At 44.1% G+C, this 26,455-nt stretch overlaps 1 protein-coding gene across 2 annotated transcripts in view; it reads left to right on the top strand.

Moving 5' to 3' along the window:
• Positions 1-332: 332 nt before the first annotated feature.
• The window catches only part of PDIA5 (protein disulfide isomerase family A member 5), a 103,398-nt gene continuing 77,275 nt past the window's right edge, over positions 333-26,455 (top strand). The window contains exons 1-3 of one of the 2 annotated variants that reach the window (XM_074828732.1): positions 333-453; positions 11,998-12,124; positions 15,252-15,339. In XM_074828732.1, the coding sequence (XP_074684833.1) occupies positions 379-453; positions 11,998-12,124; positions 15,252-15,339 (290 nt within the window). In that variant the 5' untranslated portion in view covers positions 333-378. Of the gene's footprint in view, positions 454-912; positions 1,069-11,997; positions 12,125-15,251; positions 15,340-26,455 lie in introns of those variants that run through there. The other variant, XM_074828731.1, reaches the window with a different exon arrangement.

Here is a 26,455-nt window from a genome sequence, read left to right as displayed (position 1 = left end):
TCTTCAGCGCAAGGCACACACCGGGCGAGGGGTGGAGGCACAAAAACTAATCCTGGAACGGCGGCCCTTGGGACATGAGAGAAGAAGAGCCGCAACTTTTTTTCTTTTTAATCTCTGCTGAAACAAACGGGACGCAGCCTGCCTTTCAGCCGCGCGGGATGGCAGCAGTCTGCGGGCTTTGCCGCGCTGCGCGGGATGGCTGCGGGATCTGCCCGCGCCCTGCGGGGGGTGCGCACCCCGGGCCGCGCCGGGCGGACTACAGGCCCCGTCATGCCGCGGCGCGGGCGGGCGGGCGCGGCGGAGCGCGCCTGCGCCGCCAGACGTGGCAGCAGCCCGCAGCGGCGGCGGCGGGAGCGGAGCGGGTCCGGCGCGGCGGCGATGGCTGTGCCGGGGCAGGGCGCGGGGGCTGCGCGGCGCCGCGGGCGGCTCCCGCTGCTGCTGCTTGGCCTGGCGGTGAGTGGCGGCGGCCGCGTCCCGGGGCGGCGGCGGCGGCGAAGCAGGGGGGGAGCGGGTGTGGGGTGTCCCGCCCGCCCGCCTTCCCCGGGCCAGGGCGGGGGCGGCGGAGTTGGGGGAAAGTTGGGAGCGGGACGGGCCCCTCGGGCTGGGCGCGGCGTCTGCCCCCGCTGCCGCCCCCCCCGGGCGTGCTCGGCGCGGCACGGCACAGCCCGGCAGCGGCAGCTCTCCTCCCGGGTGTTTCCCCAGCCCTCAGCCCCGTGCTGCTTTTCCTGCTTCCCTCCCTCCCTCCTTTTCTCTCGCTCTCTCAAAAAACCCACCCCGGCGCGCGGCGGCGTCCCCCGGAGCGGCTGCGGGCTGGAGCCCCCGGCTCGCCCCGCGCCGGCCCCGGCGGCTCCGGCCGGTGGGCGCTTCCTTCGTCACTAAGTTTCGCGTGAAAATCGGCGCCGCGGCGGCAGCGGGTTTCCCTCGGCGATGGCTCTGCCGCAGCAAAGCTGCCTCTCGGCTTTGTGCACCTGTGCGCGGGCACGGGCGGCCGTGGGCAGCCCCGCCGCCCCTGCCTGCGCGTCCCTCGGATGTGGCACTCTCCATCTTAGTGCGTGCCGGAGGATCTGGGTATGTTTCATTGAAATTACACTAAGTAGAACACTCCTTACCTCAGGGAGACTCCTAGACTTACAGAAATATTTTAAAGTCTGATTTTTCTTTTTTTATCCACAGAATTTAGCATAAATAGCTCAAAAGATTGGCGAAGCCGTGCTTTAAATCACTCCTTTATTTACTTTATTGGCATGAACTACAGTTCTTCCTTCTGCCTGCACAAATAGAGTTAATAATTAATGAAAAATAATGTTAATTTTTTTTATGCATGCGTGATCTGAAATGTATTTGGAAATGCATGGCCTAGGAGTACTCATCTAATTCATACAAATCAAGTGTGGAATTGCTAATTGTCCTGTGCTTATTCTATACTAATATTAGACTTGCCATTGTGGGACAGAAAGCATCGGCCCTGTCGGATGTAGCCTTTTGCCCCTGGCAGGGGCCTAGCTGTCAGCTCATTCAGGAGGAGGGAAGAGAAATGCAATGCGTCCTGCACAATTTTTGTTTTGTTCTAAGCTTGGTCTAGAAGCACAGAGCTGTTATTTGCATTTTATTTATTGATTTCACATGAAACTGAAATCAGGATGAACTCTTCCAAAAATGTTGGAGAGGTCTTAGTGTGGCTTTTTTCCCCTGTGGCTCATCTTTAACATACACAGTACTCTTCTCAATGATACTTGTGTCAGTGTATTCCTCGGGTTAAATATATACTGTGGACCAAGTGGAGTTAAAAGTGGCCTGAATCTTCCCTTCGTTTAAAATAACTAAACACGTGGAGTTATTTCTGGTATTTCCTTCTATATCCACTGCAACTGTCAGAACTTATCTTACTGTAACATTTATTTTACATTAACGTAAGTATTTTGCTGTGATTTATTTTTGTAGAATAAAAGATTTTTTTTTCCCCCCAGCTTTATTCACATGAATCTGTTGTTTCTGACTATTCTAGTTGCCCTTCTTTGGACTTTTTGTTTTATGGAGCTGGTATTTTTGAGATGAGCAGAGTGGGCCTGCCGTTGTCACTGAAATTACACGAAGCCATTATAATTTACCCACATTATTCTCTCTTACCCTTCTTAATTTGCCCCAGCATTTTATTTGCTCTGTGATGCTGCATGCTGAGCAGATGTCTTCATTGAGCTGTTGATTCAGCTAATTCTTTCCCCTTTGCTGTGTACAAGTAGTTTAAATTATTTCTTCCAATTTGCATTATCTTGCACTTGAAGGTGCGATTTTTCATCTTGAAATATGTAACTCGCTGTACACCAGGATTAAAAAACTAGCCTACAGCTGTTACATTGCAAAACCCGCTTTTAAATTTTTCTTGAGTCAATGTTTGCAAAGTCAGTGAGGCTGTTAAATCAGGACGTTCTGGGTGTGTAAAGTTAAAGCAAAGGTAATGCCAGCTGCTTGGTAGGACAGAGGTTAATGAGAACATTGTCTTTCCTTCCATCCTGTCCTTTTTTTTATGTACCCAAACGTGATTTTTTTTTTCTTTTTTTTTTTTTTCCCCCTGGAAGTGCCGGCTGCGTGCAGTGCACCTGGGACAGCAGCTAGAGTTGTGCGTGCATAGCGCTCCTGAAAAATGGGGCTCATTTTTAAAGTAGGACCCAAAATTGGAGGTGGCTTCCGAGAATTGAAATCCTTATCTCTGTAAGACTTCCTGCATTTGTGAAAGGAAAACTACAAAGCTGGATGAAGAAAACACTTCAGTGTCTTCTAATGGAAGATGTTCTTATCTTCTGTATCACTATGAATATGTGACACACACGTGAGGAAGATAGTGCAGTGATCTCCACTGGCTGTGAAGTTTTATTTCTTGAATGAGTCGGAGAGTTATAGGGAAGTTGTGGTTTAGCTTTAGAGATACTTCCCTATTTGGTATGTCAAGTGGTTGACTATATTTCACACTTGAAGTACTGAATTTACTGTGAAAGGCATTGGGAAGGGGTTTCACATGGAGGTGGGTTTGCATTTCCTCTGATGTATCAGGTGCTGTCCTGTCCCTAGCAGAGGCCAGCCACAGCTTCCAACAGAATTGCGCACCTGGGATCCGTTTGCTTCGCAAACACTGATGAATGTTATCTCAGGCCAATGTGGCAAAGGTCCGTTTGTCTTCTGAGTGTTGGCTTAATGACAACTGAGAGTCTGACTGACTGACAGCCATTGGGAAGCGGACTTCTTGACCTGCTGCTGTTCAAACCTGGTGCCTACAAAGAAGGGCTTGAAAGGAACATTTCAGGCTTCCAGCTCCTCAAGTCCCAGTAACGTCACAGGAATGCACTGGTGAGCATTGACACGGTCTTGTGAATCCAGGCCTGTGGGGAAGGCTTGGACATGGCTCACTCTGTGTTGCAGGTAGCCCTGCAGCGTGACAGCAGTGGCTTTGCCTCCAGTGAGTTTGCAGACAGGGTGTGAGCACTGCTTCTCCTTTACAGTGCTCAGGTGCTGTTTCCCGTGGTGGCATTTGGGCTTGAATCTGGGAGTTCCTATTCCCATGCAGTTACTGTTTGTACTGTGGGAGCTGCTTTGGGAAGCATTTTGCCTCACTCAGAGGGAGGGTGTTGCTGTCCCCCTGCCCCATTCCCACTCTGTCTGTTCCCTCTTCAATATACGGATTTGTAAAACTTGTGACATGGGCTATGCTCTGTCTCCTCAGAGGCCCTTCCCAAATCAAACCTTAGCTTTCAGGACTGGTTTTGTTATTCATCTTTGTACCTTGCAGAGTGATGTTTTGGATCCATTGGCTTTGGTGTCAAAGTGCCAGGTTACTTCAGAGGGCCTGGGATGTTGCCCCAAGTGTGGTGTGGTCATTAGAAGTGGTGTTTCTGCCCAGGGGTGTGTTCATGATGTCGTGAGCAATTGGTGATGGAAGAGGTGCTTATTCTGTTGTTGTCCATTTCTTTGGCTTTTTGGTGGCACAGTTCCTTCACTTACTTCATTTCAGTAAAATGGGGGTAACAAGACTCACCTTTCTTCAGAGTTGTGTTTGGAGGTCTGTGAATGAAAAAACTCAGTGTGGTTTGCAACCTGAATCACGAGCTAACATTGCCTTGAATTTCTTGATGCGAACAGGGTCACTTTGAAAGTAAGCTATGGTTTACCTTGATCCTGCCACCACTTCAAGCTTGTGAATGACAAAAAATTGTGATAGCAAAGCAGGTCTTAAGTTTTGGCTCTTTGCTGGCTGAGAGTAGCTGGTAGCGTTGGTGGAGGGTGCTGTGATTTGTGCACTTGCAGAACACAGATAACGAAGATAATCTCGTTTGTGGCTGCATTGATGACGTCCTGTCTGGTTTTGGGTTTATAGTCATATCGCATACTTGCTTGTGACTGCAAATAGACCTTTTCTCTCCCCCTCCTTACTTTTCAGGAGATGTCACACCATGAGCATGTGGCTGTGTGCTGCTCTAGGATCAGCTGCATGCTGGCTTGCTCTGATGCTGCCTCCCTTTTGCCTCTTGCAGATCGCTTCCATTCAGTGTGAATCTTACTCCAACTATTTAAATTAAGCTTCGTCTCCTGTCACCTGGCAGAAAAATGTAAGGATTAATTAGTTAATATTTGTGCAATGCTTTGAAGATAACAAGTGCCATATAAAGTGCTAAGGATTTTCAGGTGTCATTTTTCACCCTCTCTTCTTTATAAGTCCCATTAATAGTGTTTTTGTCTTTTTATAGCATTTACTACGTGCTTCTTGAGTAGGTGATACTTTAAACTTCTTCAAAACCCAATTTTTAGAGGGGGATTATGTGGCATATGCTTTGCTCATGCCCTTAGCTTTGAAGTCATCCAAATATGCTTGTTCAGAAGTGATATCTGAAACATTTCATCAACAGCTTGTTTAATATATATTGCACCAATGCCTGGCTTGAAGAGAGAGCAAGCTTCACATTTATAAGGAGAAAGTTCTTTGTCAGCATTAGTAATTGACCCTATTACAGTCAGTTGTTAATTAGTAAATAGTTGCACAGGTTTTCCTTCACTAAGCATTTGAAAACCAGTGATAAACCATACAATTAATTGGCTACACAGAGCCCTTAAGAACAGCCTTTAGTATAGACTATTATGCCTGTAGCTTATGTTCCTTAAAACCCGGTGTTTAAGAACAATATGAACAGTAGAGTCTAGTCAAATCTTGACGTCTCCATGGTATTTTTTGCTATCTTCTATATTTGGAAAGTGAACATAGCAAGCACAACTTTAAGTGGAATGCCTTATTTGTAGCATTCTTCAACCTAAGTTAAATACCAAGAAACTGTGTGTCAGGATTTTAATTTGCTTTCCTTCATGAACGAAAGAAGATATGACACTTGCCTCTTGCAGATACGACCAACCACAATAAAATGTCAGCCATGCTTGGTTTTTTTTATTCCAGTATGGCTTGAGGTGAGAGTTAATAGAGCTGGATTATATACAGAGTAAGAATGTGTTCTTCCATGGAGCTCATGGGAAATGAACAAAACCCAAGAAGTATCCAGCGGGAGTGTCTGCAAATGTAAATCTGTTGGGCAGAAACATGGTTTTCTAATGCTGTCAGTCTTCCAGTGCAGAAGTTGCTGATTTTCCAGTGTGTCTGCTGGAGCGCTCCTCACCTGGCTGTCCCATGCTGCTGTAGGCACAGGAGTCACTGTTCCCTGTGGAGCCCATAGGTGGCTTTTTGGATTGGTTGTGGATAATGTGCTGCAGCCTCTCTGCTGGGAGTCCTCAGCAGGTTGCAGTTCAGGAACCTGTGCAGATGTGGTTGGGAGAAGATGGTGTTGCGGTCCCAGCAGGATTGCAGGAGCTACTTCAGTTGTGACCCCTGAAGTCTGAGACCCGAGTGCTTCCCTGCCCTCATTCAAATAATACATTCTTAGAAGGCTTCTTTGAGGTAGCTTTGCGTAGCACAGATAACCCACCTCCCCTCATCTGATTCGGTTAAAATGAAATGTTTCTACAGCTATTTTGGATATTAATCATGAATGAAAACAGGGGACTGTCCTACTTATCACTATCCATCTTGGAAGGCATTTGTTACAAATGGCTCAGTGATCAAAGCAGCACAACCCTGAATGTAAATAGCAGCAGAGGGAGGGCTTGTGAGTGAAAAGCAAGCAATTATTGCACAAGGTCAAGAGTGGTTTGTATGATGAACAAGGAAGATAAAACATCTGCAGTCAAACTGTGATTCTTGTAAACAAGGGGGCTTTGGATTTGAACATCTTGTATTTTTAAGTGAGAACAAATCAGGGGGAAGGGAGCAACAGATCCGTTTCTCTCTTGCGCTTTCTTGAAGATGACTTAGACCTGGTTATTTTCAGTATGTGCACGCTGCCTGCACCCCGGACCTAGCTGTGCCACCTGCTGATCTGCAGGTTTACAAACCTCCATCACTGCAGTGCAGAGATGTTCCTTCAAATCCACCTTCTGAAGTTAAGTGCATGCTCCACCACAGGGTTCATCTTGGGAACTGGGTAGGAAAGGGAAGGTGAGATCAGGTCTTGTTCTTGGGATTTCTTGCCTGTTCCCTCCCCCTGCCCCCCATTTTAATGTAGCAGAGGAAACCCCTGTTTAGAATGTGAACTACTCCCCTCCTAAAGAAACTAATTACGAAATTAAATTCAGTCATCTCCATTACTGCTTGGAATTTTGAGGCAGGTTTGCTCTTCAGCTAGATTCCCATAAAATGCCTTGTCAGACACAATCTGTTTCGTATGTACAGGGTCGCTCATTGATCATATTTACAGTGGGTTGAATGCTGTTGTCCCAAAATGAGAATATCAGTGGGCGGTTAAGCTAAGACAGAAATCAAAGTCAATGTCTTGCTGAAAAATGGGGTTTTGAAATTGTGGTTGAGTGTAAGACTGTCCCTGCCAAGCAAGCAGTTGTGCTAGAATCAGCATTGTTCGTGTGGGCCCCGGCTATTCTTGATGAATAGTGTGCAAATTGTCTACCTAATTATGTATGTAAGTGTTAGGGTGCGCATAAAAATTGTATGTTGACATATGGATTCAGGCACCTAAGCACTGTTTCAGCTGCATAGCCATTTATATTTTTTTATGCGTAATTTGTGTCCAGGGAAATACATTTTTCATGCTCTTGAGCTGGAAATAAGAAGTACAGGAAATAGTTTTTTTTGTCCAGTGTACAATGTTACTCCTCTGATAGTTCCTCCTTATTTAATTTTGATTTGTATTTTCTTGTTTTTAAAACCATGTGTTTTCATTGCCCTTGATTTAAAATAAACAAATAAATAAATTATTCTCCAGACATGTTGTTTATCCTTAGCAAAAGACCATGCTGTAACAAAGCTTTTGTGGGGAGCAACTCATAAATTGAACTGGGTTCTGTGGGAACAGCAGTTAAGCATTTATCACATTTAATTTGAATAATAAATGTAAAATATGAAAATACATTCTTATGGCTGCTTGAAAAATATTCACTTTTTCATTCCTAAATGAGATTCAGGGAAGACTAAAAACTTGAGAAATAAACTCAGTTTTCTCAGATCCTTGATGATTTTGAGAAAACACGACCTGAGGGATGACCACATTTTTCAATAGTGTCAGTCCTGGAAGTATAATTAGCAACTAGTTATTTGCCTGTAACTATCTTTGCCTCTGGGTTTCTGAAAGCTCAGCTGTTTCTTGGGTACCAATTCTAAGAGAGTGGGGTTGTGGAGTGTTTTGTTGCTCTTTAACACTTGCGTGTGTTCAGCAGCTCTGCAAGGAATAGCTTGGAGAGGGGGGGGGGGGGGGAAGGAAAATTAAACCTTTTTGACTGATCAGACTTCTTCCACCTAGCTTGCAAGATTATATATTTAAATACACGCTTTGATTTGAAGAGCAGAGGCAGACCTAGAGCACATGTGGTTTTTTACCTTGTGCTTGAATAGCAGTGTCTCTCAGCTTTGAATTGACTGTCTTGAGGGTTTGGGTTCACTTATGTTTTACTTGAGAATCCTTCATGCATCTTAGATCAGACACTACAGTCACATGACTGATGTGCAACCTACGCCATAAAAAATTCTGTGAAAATAAATTCAGATTGAGATCTTGAGCTGGGGAAAATCTGCAGACTAGAAGTGCTACCAGATTTGCATTTCACAGTCTGCCACGTGTAGTCTGCCTTCTGAAGATCTCCACCAAAGTTTCCTGCATCAGAGGACACCAGGTGACTGTTGTGTTGGTTCCAGCTCACCGAGCCAGCCATGGGTGAGGACCCGTTATGCTAGGCTCTGTGCAAACACAGCATGAAATAAAATAGACCTTCCCTCAGGTTTATTGCAATTTCTGGTCAGCATAACTGTCACAGGGCAGGAGTGGCACAGATGTTGAATGCGTTGGTCCTAATATGCCTTCTACTTTTAACAGATACCAAGGTAGACAGCTTCTTGAGAAAAATATTTGGAGTGTTTCTTAACTTTTCAGCGGTGGTTGTGAATAGATTTTTAAAGCTTTAGGATGTTCAAGTGACAAGAGAGTTTAGCTTGTTTCATATTTATAGAGTTCCATATGTGTGACTGTAGCACTTCCTGACGCATATGAAAAGAGGCTTCCTGCCCAGGAGGGACTGTCACCTTTCTTGACCTCTTCTTTTCTTAATATGAGCTAGTCTCCTCTTGTGCCCTGGATTTAAACAAGAAGCAGCGTGCTTGATGCCTGGCTGATGAGCTCTCCTGCAAAATGTCTGGAGTAAATCTACCTGAGTCATATCTCACAATTAAAGTCATATAGCACAGTACATGCAGATGAGCCTTGTCTGTGCTGCCACTTTGCCTGCTGTGCAGGAATATGAGCCTCGTTTTCTGCGGTGTGTAACTGCTTCCACAGGATTCTCTTTTCCCATCCTCTTAGTTCTGTCAACAGCATGAAATTAGTGGCTGTAGCCCTGGTGAGGCTGTAGTTGCTGGTACGGTCATTGCAGTGTTGGCTTTGGCGCAGGGCAAAGCAGCTGCATGGCTGGGACTGGCATCGGGTGAAAATGACTACTTGGCATCACTTGCCTTCAGCGGAGCTGGTAGTGAATGTGGAGGTTCTTCAAGAGGTTTAATGATAAACCGGTCTCTCATTTGTTCCTGGGTAGGGTCTTTATTAATTTCAGCAGGAGAAAGCTGGAGAGCGTGGAACTACGTAATTCTTATCAGTTTGCAAATACCATGTAGTGCAAATGGTATTGGGAGATAGTGAACTTTTCCGCTCAGCTGATAACCTTCCAGTATTGCTGCGACTGCCTTAGATGTGCAGGCAAGGTGTTTCTGTCCAACTCGATGCCTTCAGCTTGGACCTTTTGGGTTGGTTTTATAACCAGGAAAGGCTGCAACATTAATCTTAATTAAAGCGAGATGATGATTTATTCAGCAGGGCTGACTGGTGTGCTTGTATGCACAACACTTTTCCCAGTGGGTTTTGGTCTAAACCATAGGATCAGAGAGAGCTGCTGTAGTAAAACTGCAGGAAAACGAGTAACGTATTGATTTAATACCTGGGGAGGAATTGGGCAAAGTAGCAGTGGATATATGCGATGTGACATGCTTCTCCCTCCGAGCGCCCGCCGTTCTACCAGCGTAGTGAGTTTTCTGTTAGTGGCAAAACCACCAAGGCAGTAGTTAAAGCTGTCACTGTTTCCAGAATCCAGTTTTTTAAGAATCCAATTTCTAGCTCTGCCATTATAAGGAAAAAAAAAAAAATCCCTGAAATAGGCCTTTCCATCTGGAAAAGACATGAAATACACGTACTTCTGAGCTATCAGTGAAACTGTGCAGATGCTTTAAACAAAGTTTGTAATACCATTTGGTGTCACATTGAAAGTGGCCTTTGTGGCTTTTTTAGTCCAATTATTTCTTTTTGGCAGTGAGTTCAGACCAGAATATCCTTAATTGAGTTCAGCTTTCTAAACCAAAGCAGCAACCTGTAGTTTCACTTTTTCCCTCTGTGTTCAGCCTTAGTTTCAGTAAAGTTTAGTTTTAGTCTTCTGTAACTCAAGGCATAAATAAAACTTTAAAGCACTTGGATAATTACAAAAAATTGAGGTGAAGGGAAAAGTTTTTTAAAAAAATACTTAGGATTAAAGAGATCTGCTCGGAAGTCAATGTTAGATTAATCCCTTCTGTACAGCCTCTGATTGCAGTGAGTTTTGAGCAGGAATTTGCCTGTCTATGTCACCTCACTTAGCACAACTGTATTTGTCTACTTTCATGGGCAACACCATGTATTTATCTCAGAAAAAACACAAATGATTCATACACATCAGCCTGAAGTAGGAAGGCTGAGCTCTGGACATCTGGGTTTAGAAGAATGCAGGTCTGTCTATTGAATTAAAGCATCAAGGACATTGATACTGAAGGTAGGGGCTGACTTGCAAATGTGCTTTTTCCCTTCTCTCAGTTAGGCCATCTGGTCAGCAGGGCTTGGTGGTGGGAATCCTGCCTTTGGAATGGGATGACTTCTTTGCTCTAAGCCTGTGTAGCCTGTTGTGCTTTTATATTTTGTTATAGGTATATCTTCTAGGAACTTTAAATTCCCAAATATGCCAGGGGTTGTTTTGAGGATGACCATCATTTCAAACCCCCCTCCCCTGTCCACATGTAAAAACTTCTGGCACTTACAAAGTATGTTTCATAGGTGCAGGTTTTGTTTCTGTGCCTCAGTGACATGGTGTTTGCAAATAGCTGAATTTGTAATGAAGTGTAGTGCCTGGGGCTGCGTGTTCTGACTTTGATTGGCTTAGTGCCTTGTTTTGAATGCTGCAATCTGTAATACATGGGATGCAAGAACAACAGCCTCTTACTTCTTCATATTCACCCTGGACACATTTTCCAGCCCAGTTGGAGTGAGACATGATCAAAATTACTTCTGTAATTAAGAAAACGTTGAACCTCTTGTGTGTGTTAGGCAAATGAGCTGAAGCTTTTAGCCAAGCAATTAAGTGTTAAGGTTTTACTGTAAGGTGAATGTAAACTAGATAATTTTTCCAGCTAAGCTTCCCATAATCATTCCATTAGTATGAATTCAGTGCAGTAGGGAGATTGCATAGTCTGATGGATAAGATTATTATTATTATTATTGAAGATTATTGCAGTACAAATGAGCAGTAGAGGCCCCAGCCAAGGTTATGGTCATATTTTGATAGGAGTTTTGTTTTATGGTAGGATAAAAGACAGACTCTGCTCTGGAGCCCTCATGTTTTAAATAGACCAAAAAATGCAACAAAAAAATAATTTCTTTGCATAGATACAGAACTGGGATGCAGAGAGATTAAATGCCATGCCTTCCGTGTGGCCAGTGGAAGCTAAACTTGATCTTGTGGCAAAGGCCACAAGTGTGTGTGTGAGGTATGGTATGGCCAGTGGGAAACATAAGCCCTGTTGCACTTTGGAAGGGCGGGTGGGAGAGGGTTGCGGTTAGTGCCGTAATGTGGATGCTGGATTACTTGCAAACTGCGGTTTCATTTCCTTCATCTGCTCTGTGTCAGCGTGGGTTAGTTATTTTAACTTCATGACTCTCACTGTCTTCTGTGGGATATCGAAGTACTCAATTGGGTTTGCAGCATATTGAGATCTAGGGACAAGAGTGCTCTCGAAGTGGTAATTTGCTGTTTCTTTTGTTACAGTATATTAAATTTACATAAGAATTTTTATCTGGTTATCCGACTAGGGAACAAACTTCTAAAGGGGGTGGCTTCTTAACTAAAACTGTATTTCTTGACGCTGTGTTAATCTCATCTTTCCACTTAAGGATGCTTGCTGGGAGTGGTATTGGTCTAGTTTCAATAAGTCATGTGTATGGCTTTCTTTTTTTTTTGGCTTTTGCTGATCAAATCAATATGATAGTTTATTTAAGGCAGTGTGTCTCATGATTATGGAAAAAGGTCAAGGCAATTTCTAAAGCAGTTTGTCTTTGTATTTTATTTCTCATCATGGAAGCTGTGACTAATGTTTCTGGCTCTGTGTTTCTGTAGGCATTCTTGCCGGCATTCGTGTACTCGTTGAAGGTGTCCCCACTCATAGAAAAAGTAAGTGACCACAAGGATTTTAAGAAGCTTCTCAGGACACGGAATAACATACTAGTGCTGTATTCCAAATCTGGTAAGTCTTTTTTTTTTTTTTTTGATGTCACAGCTCTTTGTGCCCAGCAAGGTGTGTGCATTTGAACATCTGTGTGCATGTTTGGTTACCTGTGTACATGCTCAGATGACTAAGCTCTTCGCCCTTACTTGCTCTCTGTTCAGTGTTGCCTTTTGTGACAGCAAGGTGCTTCTGCGTGGCTACATGGGCTTCTTTGGGACTGGTGTCCTTTGTTCTAACTCAGAGGCTCCTGATATTTCAAGATTGGAATTGTCTTAATTTGGTCTTCTCATTGCTCTGTCACATTGGCAAAAATGTACTGTATTTGTCTCCAAAACTGACTGCTTGTAATAGCTATCAGCCAGAGCTTTCTGGTGTGTTTATCACAGTAGTTCACAAGTTTTGATTTCCTGGTGATACTGAAAGGCTTAATGAATAGTTACAGTACTGAAATTAATCCATCTTGGCTTCTGACAGCTTTGAGTGTCCCATGGTTGTCTTTTGACTTTAATTAACAAAATATAAAAATAATGTTTGTGTAAGAGAGAGAAATGGCTTGTTTCACGTCACACCACCTGTACTTTTGAATCTCTTTGCTGTCTTCTCTCTCATTCAGGCTCTCCTTTCTGGCTGTCCACTCTTGTTCTTACCTGTCTGTCTGTTCTTCCTTTTGCTCTGTTCTGCTCCTGCTGTAATTTTTCTTTGTTGTTACCTTGTTTGTTTTGGTGCATTGTTTTGTGTGACATCATGTAAAATGAAGACACGATCTTGATGCTTCATACGCAAGTGCAGAATGCTGTTGTGGATGTGGAAGTCATTGGACAGCAAGAAGTAAAATGTGTTACTAAGATGATTTTCCTTAGTGCTGTATTGTTTTTGTTGTTGCTTCCTTTTCCTCCCTGCAGGCAAGCAATACAAGATAATGCTTTTTCTGAGGGTTGGGTCCTCCCTTTCTGACCTGTTGCAAAGGTCTTATCTCAGTTAATCTCAATGGCATTGGTAGAATTGCTCTGGGTTTATAGTGTGGCAAACTGGAGTAGTATGTGGTGACCCGATATCCCTTCCTCCTCCCCCAGTATCAGAATTTTGCAGACAAAAATGTGCAGGTGCTGGGATAATTAACTTTGTTTCCTAAAGATATGCTTATTCTGAAACAGTTAAAATGATATCTGACTTAATTTTTGTTAAAATATTTATGTTTTGCTATAGTGGGGAACTTTGAGTGCTCAAACTTGGCCAAATGGTTTTGTAGTAACAGGTTCAAAGTGAAAGTCATAAAAGAGTTTCTAACGCTTTTTGATTTTGAAAGGAACACTTTAGATAAAAAAGACATCTGTATTATTCAGCTTTTTAAAGGGAAAATTTTCTTTTTACGCCTAATATTTTAAGTGGTGGTTGCTTTCATTTTTAGTAGCACAACCAGAACACTTCAGCTCTGACACTCATCAAATAAATGTTGCCCTATGGGTGTTGTTCAAAAGCTGTGTTGTGGAGATTTCTTTTTTCTGTTTTTGTTATTTAATTGGTTGGTTTTAGCAGTCTAAAGCATTGCATGCAGAGCTGGCTGCGGGATTAATGTTTCTTCCTAGAACAGCGATCCTTGCACAATTAGAAGTCTCTTGCCTAACTGTCACCCAGAAAGAGAGAAATTTGGAGGTGCAATTCTAATCCCAGATATACATCCCCCAGCTGTGATGAGATGTTGGCCAGCATCCGATCATACTGCTTCTCAGCTGAGCAAAACTAGATGAGTGTTTCTATATATCATGCAGAAAATTCATTGGTTTCAGGAGATGTTGTTGTTTACAGGAGATGTTTAGTTCACCCTACTATCTAGGTATCCTGCCAGGGCTGCTCCTAGTGAGTCTCCTGGGACAAGTCTGTCCTATCGTGAAGGCTTATTTTTTAAAGGGTGTTTGTCAAACTGTTCCACTCTTAAATACCTGTGAAGAATTCCCCCGTGTGTCTCCATCTCTGTGTTGGGGAGAGGTGGCAGTTGCATGTTATCAGTACTGAGGGTAGGAAAGTTTCTTGAGAGCTAGTGTGTGTGGACTGGTGTCTCTGATGGCATCAGACCCAAGCAAAGGCTGTTGAACACAAAGAAACTGTTTCTGGCTCAGGAGATTGTTGAGATAAAAACTGTGGAGGTTTAGAGATATTTGAGGGGGGCTATCCCGCTGGCTCTACTTGTCTGCTCTGACCTATATAGGCCTTCACTTTTTCAAATGTTGGAGACAAGATACTGGTCTACAGAAGCATTTGGTCTGACCCAATATAGCCATTCTTATATTCAATTAGTTGAACTAGTTGTGGAGCAGCAGCAGATTAAATAGATCTGGAAGAGGCTCTGCATTTCTATTTTCTGCTTATTGAGGCAGGAAACAGTTTCTGTTAGATTTTTTGGGGAATTGATACTTGTTTGAATCTCTATATTTTTCTCTCCTGAGCTCTTGTCCCATTTTTCTTCTATGTTTATTTTTAATACCATTTATAAGACTCTTTTGGAATGGGAGTGTTTTGCAGAATCTACACATGTGGCATGGCATTACAAAAATCTCAGTTGGGTATTTATAATACAGCCAGTTCTTGGAAGGACCTTTTCTGGGTGGTTTCTGCTAATAGTTTTGAGCTCCTCCGATTGTTTGTTTGGGTATCTCCCAGGGTTATTGTGAGAATAACAGTGTGTTATTTTCTGTGTGTGACAGGGATAGAATTGATGCAGGCAGAGATGCTGAATGACTTGCCCTTACAGCTGATGAAGGTCCCAAATGAAGTTGCTCTAATTAGCAGGCAGTAGTACAAACTGTTTAATGCCCAGCCACAGGAAAAAGGCAGTGTTGGGATGGAAGCTGGTTTGCAGGAGAGGACACAGTATAGCTCCATAAATGTAGGTCAGGGAGCGTGCCTGGAGGTATGAATTTCAGTGTGTTGTTTAAGGGGGATGGAGGGAAGGAGCCACCCAACTTCAGCTGCAGCCAGCATTCCTTCTAGTTTACAAAAGATTTTACTGATCCCTCTCATACTGATTTCTTTAAATTAGACAAAATGTTCTTCCAGTGCTTCAGAACAAAGGAATGCACCATTGTGTTTTTCTGTGTGGAGTAATAATGCTGTCGCTGATTTATTATTATTTTATTTTGTTTTCCAGCTGCTGCTGCGGAAAGTTCACTCAGGTTACTGTCCAGCGTGGCCCAGGAGGTGAAAGGACGAGGCACTATAAGCTGGATAGACTGTGGGTATGTGTCACGCTGTTTTTCTCCTTTTTTTTTTTTCCCCCCTCTCCCCTTTTGGCTTTTATTGTTGACTTAGCTTTTTTGATGACTCTGAGACTTTTTGCCTGTAACAGAACCCACATCATTCTGTGTAGTTTCTTAATAGCTGTAGGAAGTCTACATGTTACAATCCTCTCTTCCTTTGGACCAGTTGTAGAGAATAATTTTTTCCTTATGGCTGTTGTGACTTCTCTGATGGCATGTTTTTCAGTCTGAAGCTGGAGACCCCAGCTAGCATCACCTAATCATGGGGATTAGAGAGCGTGGAAACTCTGACTGTTCTGGCTTTCCCACAAGCCAGAGGAGGAAGAATCCCACATGTTGTGCCTCACCTGAATGGCAATGCAGTTCTGCTCCAACAGCAAATGTTGCATGAACAGTAGGGCTGCTTGCTTAGTTTTGAAGTGTCCACCCCTTTGTGTTTCTCAATAAAATGTGCTTTCTTTTAAAGAATTTTCTTTGTGCTTGCATAGGTTCATGTCAATTTTTAACATGAAGGCAGGGAAACTTGTTTTTGTAAGTGGTTGCTTCTGTGGGGAGGAATGAACAGGTGTGTCCTTTCTGGTTTGCAGATGTGAAAACCTCCACTGTGGTTCTGCTCAATAACACATTGCCTGTGGTTTCAGCTTGTATATCGTAGTGCCTCTCTGCCTCTGCAGCTTTGAGAGGTTTGCCTGCAGGTGGCAAATTTCTTTTCCTGCGCTGCAGAGGAACAGCTTGCTGCCTACCTGTGTGTTTGAGTGGATTGCCATGGCATGAACAAATCATACACTGTGCACAAATCTAAGTCAGCTCTGAAATCATGTGGCTCCCTTAAAACTGTACTTTTGAAACCAACCTCCATCCATCAAGCAGTGACCCAGAATAAGTCATTGGTAAATCACAGTTAATGTGCTTTTGTTGTTGGCTAACCTGTCTTGCTACCCCCCTGCCATCAGGCAGGTATCTCTCCCATGGGGTCCTCTGCTTCTGTCTTCTGTTGGCATCCTGTTGGGTTTGTCCAAATGCACAGACACTTCTATCTTTGCCCAACTGATGTGGACAGTGTTCCAAGTTATCCACTGGCAGAAAGCAGGGCTGCTCCTCGGAGGTCAGTGAAGCCTGTACCACTTCCCACCTGCTGAAAAGCCAGCAAATAAATTATATTGGCCCTGATGAGGAGACGGTTGCGTGGAGATCTGGCATACCTCTGAAATCCAGTCTCCTTTTCTAATGAAAGCACCGATAAAGATTTTTTTTGTTGTCAGTAGTAATGGCTAGCAAATAGGATACTGGGCTGGCTTCTTGGCTTTAGTTTCTAGTTGACGCCGTTTGTGACTCTGGAGTGGTTACTACCTTTTTGTGTCTTCTGCTTCCCTTTTGGTTTAGGCTGCCTCTGTGTTGGGGGATGTGCACACAACTAAGTGATAACCATCTGCGGGATTTATTTTAGTTCGTGGAGAAGGAAAGATTCAGTGTTTAGTACTTCAGTTTGAAATCCAGGGAAGTTTTGGCACTTGGTTCAATGGGTCGGTCTCTGCTCCTGAGTTTGAGAGTGATGGGGAGGGAAATGTGCTGTTTGGTTTTGCTGTAAAATAAACTTGAATTCATCAAACCCTAATATGCTCTCCCTTTCCAAGTGTTGTCATCTAAACCAAACTTTGTTATGGAAGTTACTTGCAAGAAATGTATTTTAAAGACTCCTTCAGGTAGTGCTTTAATACATTTCCCAGGAAGCTTGGTACTTGCAGTATATTTCCTCTGACCATGGTGGGGAAATATTTAAGTTAATCTTCCTATTTGTAGTGAAATGTGAGTTATTCCCAGGGCGTGAAGCAGACTGGCGAAGGTCGTGCTGTAACAGGTTGGGAGACCTGGGAATAGATTTGTAGGTTCCCAAAATTTGCTTTGATGCCAGTAATATCACAATCAGATTGCCACTTGCCGAGTGACAGGCAGTGGACAGAGTGCTGTAACATGGCAATAGCTGTAATTCTTTCTTCAAGCATTGAGCAGTGCTTCCTTTCAGATCATTCATTTGGGAAGAACCTGGAAAAAATAGATGATCTGTCTGACTGTAGCTGGGTATTTGTCAGAGATGTTTTCTTCTAAACTTCCCTCCTGCAGAGGGATGTCGTAACAGAGTTTGTGAACTTGCCTCATGGGGCAGGGTGAGCTGGAAGACTGGCCTGTGGCAAGGGAGGTCTTGATGCATGCAAAAAAAATCCCCAAACAAATAGTTTGAGCCTGAACCAGCTTTTGTGATTGATTTGTTTGTTAAATCTTTAAAGCATTCTGAAATCAATCTTGTAGTGTTGAGGTAACTTTCAAACAATTTTTCTCCTTGAAAGATTTTTTCTTTGCTTATTGCTTTTTTTGTTTGTTTTGTATACAGGTGGCTGCAAACTGTTGCCCACCTCATTGCAGTGATAATGTGAGAGAGGCTGCAGTAGTGCTGTCTGTCACTGGTCACAAAGGGCCAGTTGTAGGACCTGAACAGCTGAGTCCTACCAGAGTTGCTCAAGCTATTCTCCCACTGCAAGTATGCCGTGAAGCTTATTTGCAAGTCTTCATGCCGAAACAAACAGTGCACAGATGCAGGGATATTTACAGCACAGGCTCAATTTGTTTTACAAATACTGACAAGAAATGGCTTGTTTGGCAGCAATATTTAGCAGGGAATTTTGGCTTTGCTCTTCACATCCCGCTGTAGCGGACTTCTTTGCCTTCAGATCCAAGCATTGGCAAGGCTGGCATACATGCAGAGTTGTGGTTTGTGTCTCTGCTTCCCTGTGGCGATGACGGCAGTCTTTTTATTTTCTTTTTCTTTATTGGCGGTGCTTTTTTTTTTTCTTGTCATTTTCCTTCTTCCCCTTATTTTCAGGAGAAAGCAAGAACTTACTGCTCCACTGATGGAAATCATTATGGATTGCGAAGTCTCGGCAGTATGTTCTGTATTTCATACAGCAGAGGGGAGTGTGCAGGTTTTCAGCTGGAGGCTGGCTGCCTGAATTGCTGGCTTACATGGAAACTGTACTCCTTGGCCTTGGCTTTTGTTGGGTGTGTGGTGTGAGACAGAGGTTACACTTGAGCTTTCAGTTCCAGGTTGAATGGTCTTGGGGAGACCAAGGAGGCTAGTTTTTCAGCATAATGTGGGGAAATACTTGGTTTCTTGATGAGATGGTTAGTGTGGAGTAGAGGATGTTGCCACTTTGTCACTTTGAGGCATGTTGTAGTTTGAGCTCAGAGGGAGACTGAGCACCATGCAGCTGCTAGCTCGCTCCTTCCCCCTCAGGAATGGGAAGGAGAAAATAAAACAAAAGGGTCAGGAATCAAGATAAGGACAGTGAGGGATGACTCATCTGTTATGGTCACAGGCAAAAGACAGAGTCCTTAGGGGATGAAGAAAAGAACATCTATTTAATTTGAACACCTCCACCACCACCACTTAACAATCAGAGTAGGAGAGTAAGAAGTATAACCACATCTTAAAAAACACCTTCCCCCACCCCTCCCTTGTTCCTGGCTCAGCTTTGCTCCCGATTTCTCTCCCTCCTCTCACCGCCACTGGTGCAAGGGGCAGGGGATGGGCGTTGCAGTCAGTCCTGATGCTCCTTCCTCCTCAGGAGGAGAACTCCTCACACTCTTCCCTTGCTCCAGCGTGGGGTCCCTCTCACGGGAGACAGACCTCCATGAACTTCTCCAGTGCGAGTCTTTCCCACAGGCTGCAGCTCTTCCTAAACTGCTTCAGCATGGGTCCCTCAAGCACACTGCAGTCCTCCCAGTCATGAATTGCCCCAGCATGGGTTTCCCTCAGAGTCCCAGCCTTCCATGGACACAGCCACCTGCTCTGGCGTGGGGTCCTCCACAGGCTGCAGGTCGGCATCTGCTCCACTGGTGACCTCCATGGGTGCAGGGCCCAGCCTGCTCTCTCACCACGGGCTGCAGGGGGGTCTCTGCTCTGGCACACCTCCCCCTCATCCTCCTTCTCCTTTCTTCCACCGACCTCAGTGTTTGCAGAGGTGTTTTCCTTCACAACTCCTCCTCCTCCCAGCTTCCCCTTTTTAAATATGTTACCCCAGCCTTGGTGCAAAGGCAGGCCTGGCTTGGAGCTGGGGGAGCTTCGAGAAACTTCTCACAGGGGCTGCCGCTGTAGCCCCCTCCCCTGTTACCCGAAACCCTGCCACACACAAACCCAGCACAAGGCAGGATAGCAGAGGTCCCCAGAGTGCCTGGGCTTAGGAAATGTAGGTTTGGGAAGTGCCAGGTACCTGCCTTTCCTGTGTAGTTAGGCTCACTTGCATGAAGTGCCGCGCTGGAGCAGGGCCACGCTGAGCACAACACACCCAGGGATGCCTCTGCATGCGGAATTGCAGATAAGGTCCTTGTTCGTGGGAGATTTTAGTCAGTTTGTGCAGGCTGATAGACACCTCCTTCTAGAGATGAAGGGACAGCATGAGAATTGCTTGCAGCATTGAAGTGGTCACTGTTTGCTCCTGTGTGCTGAGATAGCATATGTGGCTCTGTACACAATTAAACACAAAGCTATTTCAGTTGTGAATAAAAGACCCACAAATGATGTGACAAAAAAATGTTTTATGCTAGCCTTTCCATGTTTTAATTAGGAAGTCCTTGCTGACTTATTTGATGTTGAATGAATGGTGGTGTGAGACACAACAGAATATTGAATTAATTGTGCCTGGTAAGATGCTGGTATCAGGGATAGAGCACAACATTGCAGGTTGGTAAGTCTTCAGAGTGTCCCAGAGGGATGGATCAGTCATCTTACGAGCAAGTGTTTTGGGACTAGTGTTTGGGGAGATGCCACATTAATAGGAGTTGAGAGTCGCAGCTTCTGTTCCTGGCTCTGAGAATGATTCACTTGTTACTTTGTGCTGTTAAAAAAGGTGTATGTTTTCCAGGCAACTGGGTAAATATTGCCTGATTCATTAGTCAATGTTTATAAAGACTTGGAGAACTTTGAAAGGAAAAATGCTACAGCAGCACGAATGAGTGCTCTTCATTTAGTGTGTTCAGATGCCATTGGGATGGGCATGCAAGCAAGCAGAGGGTTGGGTTACTTATCAAATTATTTTTAGTAGTAGGCTGATAGAAATTTTGGAAATTGAAGGGCTTCATTGGAAATTGAAAGCTTAAAGTGTTTGCAGAAAGGAAAATGTTGTGTCCTTTTGTGTGATCTCAGAATGTGGCTGCTAACAGCAGGTCGGGGTGCAGTGCAGCTGGTGTGTGCTGCATAGGCAGACGGAGAGTTGGTGTGCGTGCTGCAGAGCCTCTGCGTCCCCCTCGTTTCCTGAGACCTCCATCTTTGGAGGCATAGCACAACTGGAGGTAAGCACTGATGTGGTCAAGTAAAAGAGGAGTTTTGTGAAAAACATTGTCTTGGCAAATCCTTATGGTGGCAAGGAAGAGGTACAAACTGATGTTCCTGGGTACACAATAAGATGGAGTTCCTGCTTGAGTGAAAGACAACATTTTTATTGCTTGCCTTTAAAGCAGACAAAACTCCAGTCCCAGTTTGTGATGCCCTGAGATCTGGTTTTGAAGAATAATCATCATAAAGTTATCTTCTAGCCTTCTTGGGTAGGTTTTGTGACCTAGGACTGAAGTCACTTGGAAGAGTGTAACTAGTTCGGCTGAAGTGGAAAGAAAGTAAAATGGCTTTGTTGAAGAGAAGGAAATGTGTTTGGCAGGTTATAAAATGCATTGTGGTCAGGTGCAGCTTTGTAGAGGTGGCAGAAGAGGTTGAAACTAGCTCTTTCCATCCTGAATGTGATTTAGTGAACACTCCCTAGTTTTCCTGTTACTGAATCGTCTCAAGTTTTTTATTGGCTAACTCCTGCCCAATTGTGGACTGGTGTTTTCAAAAAAACCACTGATTTTTTTGGCTCTGGGTGATTATTCTCTGCTCAAACTTGCATAGTTCCCTTTACTGTAGGTCCCAAACATAAACAAAGCTGTGTGATTTCCATCTGCTGTCATAGCGAGTGTGCTTGGCTTTAGCACATCAGACTGCTAGGAAGAGGAAATGCCATCTGGTTAAAATGTCTGACTAATTTTTGGGTGGTTTTAATCCCACTTTTTCTGCTTCTGTGTGTCATTCTTTTAGTCCCTTTTGTATGTCCTGTGCGTCATTCTTATGGTCCCCATCCCAAATAATTGCTTGATATTGTTGCAATCCCATGACATTTAGCATAAAGGTAAGACCATAATTTGGCTGGTAAAGCAGTCCTTTCAGAGCTATGTATCTAAACGTGTGCTGCTTCATGAGAGTGCCAAATCTAATGAGTTATGGTATTTTCTGGGATTTTCCCCCAATTTTCGTGTTTATCTGCCTTTTAGATGAAATCTTCCTTCCCAGATTTCTAATTTCCTAATGCTTTGATACAGAAAGGCTTTACCCATACACACAATCATAAATGAGTTTGTTTAATGCCTTGAAATAGCAGGGAGGAATTTCAGAAATAAGGCTGCTGGTACAGATAGCATTAAGTGTCATTTTGCTCTTTAGTTTTTACCTTCACTCCTATAAAGCTGATCAGAAGTAGGATTTATTTAAGAGAATAAGTACTCATCTTCATTCCTTGTAGCTGAATTTTAAAGCCGATGAAAAGCTTCGGAATTGCAAATAAAAATGACCAGATCTAATGGAGAGAGAAAAAAAGAAGAAGAAAGGAGTGCTGCTCTTGCACTGATACAACCCCTTCCATGCAGGTAGATTTGCAGTGGCTGGGATTTCTGCCTTTTTCTACAGTTGCCTTGAAAGCGAAGGGCAGCGGCAGCTCAGGAGCGGATGGCACGTAATGTTAGGTGCCAGCCTGGGGGAGATAGCAGAGGCTCCATTTGCAGCTGGCCAAAGGGAGGTAAGCCAGGTGTCCATCAGGAACACTTTGCAAGTGTAGTTATACTGACAATGTGATCCTTGTGTGGGAGCCATTTATGTGGGCAAACTGTGCATTTGCAGCGTAGATTTTCAGTGACTTCCTCCTGTCTCTGTTATAACCTGTCTGCATGGTTAATGCTAATTCACATTAAAGCCCTTTTATTTTCCCGTAAAGTGACCATGCAGGAAGTGCCAGTCTGAAAAAAATTCCTTTTTAAAGTAAGCTCTGAGTTCCTAACCTAAGCCCATTTAGTCTGGTGTATTGTGTTAATTCAGAAATGCAGAATGTTTAACTGAAATCCACTGTAATGCTTGGGTGTACAAGCCTGGGCTCCTGTCTCAGTTTCATCCTAACCATGTGTATTCCATGAGTTTTGCCTAGAGTTGCTCATTAACTGTCAGTCTTCAACGCTGCTGCTTTTCAGACTAAAATGAAGATTTGACGTAAAGTTACCTCTTTTCCTACATTCAATACTTAATTTTAAACATCCTCTAGCATCATCTCCAGGCCCATAGTGCAGCTGAAGGTCATAAAACAGGTGCCAAGGGAAAGCACAATGTGCTGCAGTGTCTGCGTGCTTGTAGGTGATACATTCAAAACCTACTTTCGCCGGGATCTTAGATTAGCGTAAACTGAAAAGACAGTGGTAGTCGTCTTGTATCCCAGGTTAGGACAGTGGTCCCCTGTACCAGGTTGTGTGAGTTACAGGAGATTTGGATGAGTCTGAGGAAAGCTGCTGCATTGTAAAGGGAGTTTGAGTGTTCGGCATTTCTAGAAGTTCCTGCAAAGCCTTTGGTAGCTCCTGTGAATGTGTTCACCTTATCTCTGTGCAGGTGTGTGGGCTGGCGAGTGCCTCTTCCTAATTTATATTTCCATGGAAAGTACCATTCATTATAACTTCCTGACTTTCTGCAGGGCTGGATCTTATAATCTTTTTCCCTTAATTGTTTTTGCTTGATGATACCTGTTACCTTTTTGTCTTGGGTTTCTTTCTGCTCTTTGTCTCGCTTTTGCTTGCAGTGAGAATCAATCTCATGGGTTCTAATTTTCAGAAAATACTTCTTTTTAATCTCATTTCTATAGATTCCTGGCTTCTCTAATTGACTAATGGGCACAGGGAGTCGTTTGTATTGGGTGACAAGTGGTGCTGGGTCTCTGCAGCACATGGATTATTCTGTTTACATTCCTGGCACGTTCAAGGGGAGCATTTGGAGCAGAAGACTCTGATCACCTCATGGGTCACAGGAAGACTTTTTGCTGTGTTCTAGGGGGGAAAATCAGGCCCTAAATTCAAATGAGACTCTGTCCAGTCAATCTGCTAATCCTAATCTTTAATTCTCTCCAGCAGCATGTTTTCTGGCTTTGGTTCTCGTGCTCCCCATCCCTTAAAAGATTCAAGCTTTTCATCTGCCGCATTGTTTGAGCGGCTCGTTTGTTCTGTGCTATGGAAACCTGTTGCTATTGTTACTTCTTTTATAAGATAATTTCCATCAGGAGCCTAGAACGGTGGCAAAATGTTGCTTTGTTTTCAAAGACAAATCCTGTGTTTTAAGCTTTCTGTGCTGATTACTTCTGCATCCATCTCTCCTGAGTCCTGTTCCTATTTTCGTGTCTGCAGGTTCTTAAACACCACTCATAGTATCAAAGTGCCTGTCTGCACAGAGAGCTGCGTATGGGCTTTCTATTTGAGTAGATGTAAGCCATTACCATCCAGCGGCTGCTTAGCACAGCTCTTTGGAGAAGTGCTCTTGCAAGCTAGGCTGATGGTTTGAGATGTGATTTATTTATTTATTTATTTATTCCCTTCTCTGATTTCAGATCTGTCTCGAGAGTGATACAGGAAGGTCTGGGATCATTAGAGAATATGAGGAGCCTTACAAACGTGACATACTGTCAGCAGCAGTAGCTGAGGCAGCTGCTGCCCTGGGCTGGGAGGGAGGAGTGAGGACGATGGGGAGGCAATGCCAGCAGTCTGAGAGAAGGAGAGATTTGCAGGGGTTGGTCTGTTTTCATTTGGTCACCAAAGTACACAAACTACTGTAGTATAAATGGATCACACAGTCCTTGTTGGAGGGTGGGATTGATGAGTGCAAGGAGCATAGTCAAAATCCCCCATTGTCCCTAACAATGGCTAACAAATTGCATTTTTTTTATTTCGAAATCTTGTAGGAGCACACATTTAACTACAACTGACTGTTAATGACTTCCTCTTTCAGATTAGGCTTGCAAGTGCAAATGTGTTTTATATTTTTAGGTGGCTTGAGGAAATATCTGGTGCTGACACTCCTTTTGCTGCTTTTTTGGGTCACAAGCTCAATTAATTGTTTGGCAGGATCTCAACTCCATGCTTTCTCAGGATGTTCATCAGTCTGTTGTCTGGAGAGGGTATTCTATGGAAGGTAGCCAGAGGGCATTGCAGAGGCTGCAGATTGGGCTGGGAAACCCTGTTTGATAATTCACTTGTGAGGACTGGCCTGAAATTGCAGTTGCACTTCCCTGAAGTTATAACTGGAGTTGTTCTCTGTACAGTGATTTTCCCGATCACATAAAAGAATGAAAGCAGTTAAACGGCAGAGATAATGAGAGAGTGTGCTGGTAACAAAATGACAGCTTTGACCGGTACCTTCCAAAGCTTTTTCCAGGGTTGGGAGGCTTGCTTTGTAGGAAGCCCTATTTCTGCTCTGCCATACTGCCTTGCTCTCAGAGAGTGTTACTCCTCCTTACCTGCTCAGTCTTGTTTTTTCCAGCTGTTGGGACAGTGACAGTTTGTTTGTCTGATACAGCAGAGCCTCCATTGCTTTGGGGTCTACAGATGCAACTGTGATGTAAGGGACTGCTGAAGCATATTTTATGTGGATTGTTGAGCCCTGTTTCAGACTGAGAGATGTACGTATGGAAGAGATAAAATCTGTTTACAGATTGTGAGGTCTGTGGTTCACATATGGTTACATGATATGCTGATAGAGGAGTGAGATAGTTTCTGTGCAGGCAGATTTACTGACCTGATTACTCAAATTGTCGCTGTCAGTGTTTTTATTAATTACTTCACTTATGCCTGGAAACACTGTAGGTACCGATGATAAAGAAGGCTGGGTCCAGTCTGCATTGCAAAGTGTTAGGTGCCAGCACTGTGACATTGAAGTGGTGTGGCCACACAGCACATTCACACACTGCTATTATGATGGCAACTGGAGACGAGCTTTTTTTGGGTGACATTTTTGTCATTTCCTAAGAGGGTTTTTGACAGTCATTCCAGATCCTTCCTCCCCAGAGGGTGCTGTGGTTGTAGGGCTGTTTTTCCTTCTTGATGAGAAGCCAGTGGGCCGCATTATGTGATAAAGGAAATAATTAGGGAGCTGCTGGAGATCTTATCTGTGCTCATGCAAGAGGATGGTGCTGAGGATGTTTGGTCTTATCCTGCTGCCTTCAGAACCTCCCAGGACAATATTTGAATTTGCCTCAAGGAGGGTGTTTTGCACTATCACTTCCATGCACCATTTCTTAGTTAGGATCTGTCCAGCTCAGACTTGTTTTGTTTTTAGAAACCAGTGTGGACTTACTGCAGTCAAACTCCTGGATCGTATTTTGTGTTCCTCCTGTCTAGCTTTGTCCATTGTTCCTTCTCTCTCCAAGTTACCTTGACACATTACTTCAAAAGCCTTTCTCTGGGTTGCTTGTGCCACTGGGGAATGCCATCAATATCTGTCACTGCTTCTCCATCCTTACGACCTCAAGCTCCCAGGCCTGTGGGCAGCCCTGCACAGGCAGAGCATCCTGCGCCACTCCTGAGGAATGTCTGTGGCACGTCCCCTTCAGGTGCTGGCTTCACTGGTGATGAGCCAAAGGAGGTCAGATCTCCTTCACAAGCCCCTCGCCGCCCTCCTGCTCTGGTAACAGCTGGCTGCCTGTGCAGAGTGATTATTCATGCATGTTAACGATGACAGGGGACCCCAGAGGTTTACAGGGAGCGCTCCAGTCGGGCTTCCTGCCAGCTCCATCGTAACCCCAGATGACAGAAGTGTCTCCCAGTAGAGGAGACGGGGATGTGAATGGAAAGGGGTGAAGAGTTCCTGCAATGCATGCTGTCTTTGTTGTTGTTTAGATTTCTTGCTTAGGTAGGCCAACTTGGATCTTCGTTTAATTGTTCTTTTTACCACACTGCTATATGTCTTTGCTTCTCTAGCAGGGAGCGTTTTGGA

This window comes from Strix aluco, chromosome 6 (genome assembly GCF_031877795.1).
Source record: "Strix aluco isolate bStrAlu1 chromosome 6, bStrAlu1.hap1, whole genome shotgun sequence".
In the NCBI taxonomy this organism is placed as follows: Eukaryota; Metazoa; Chordata; class Aves; order Strigiformes; family Strigidae; genus Strix; species Strix aluco.
The sequence above is the reverse complement of the archived record's forward strand: the minus strand, read 5'-3'. Positions and strand labels throughout refer to the sequence as shown.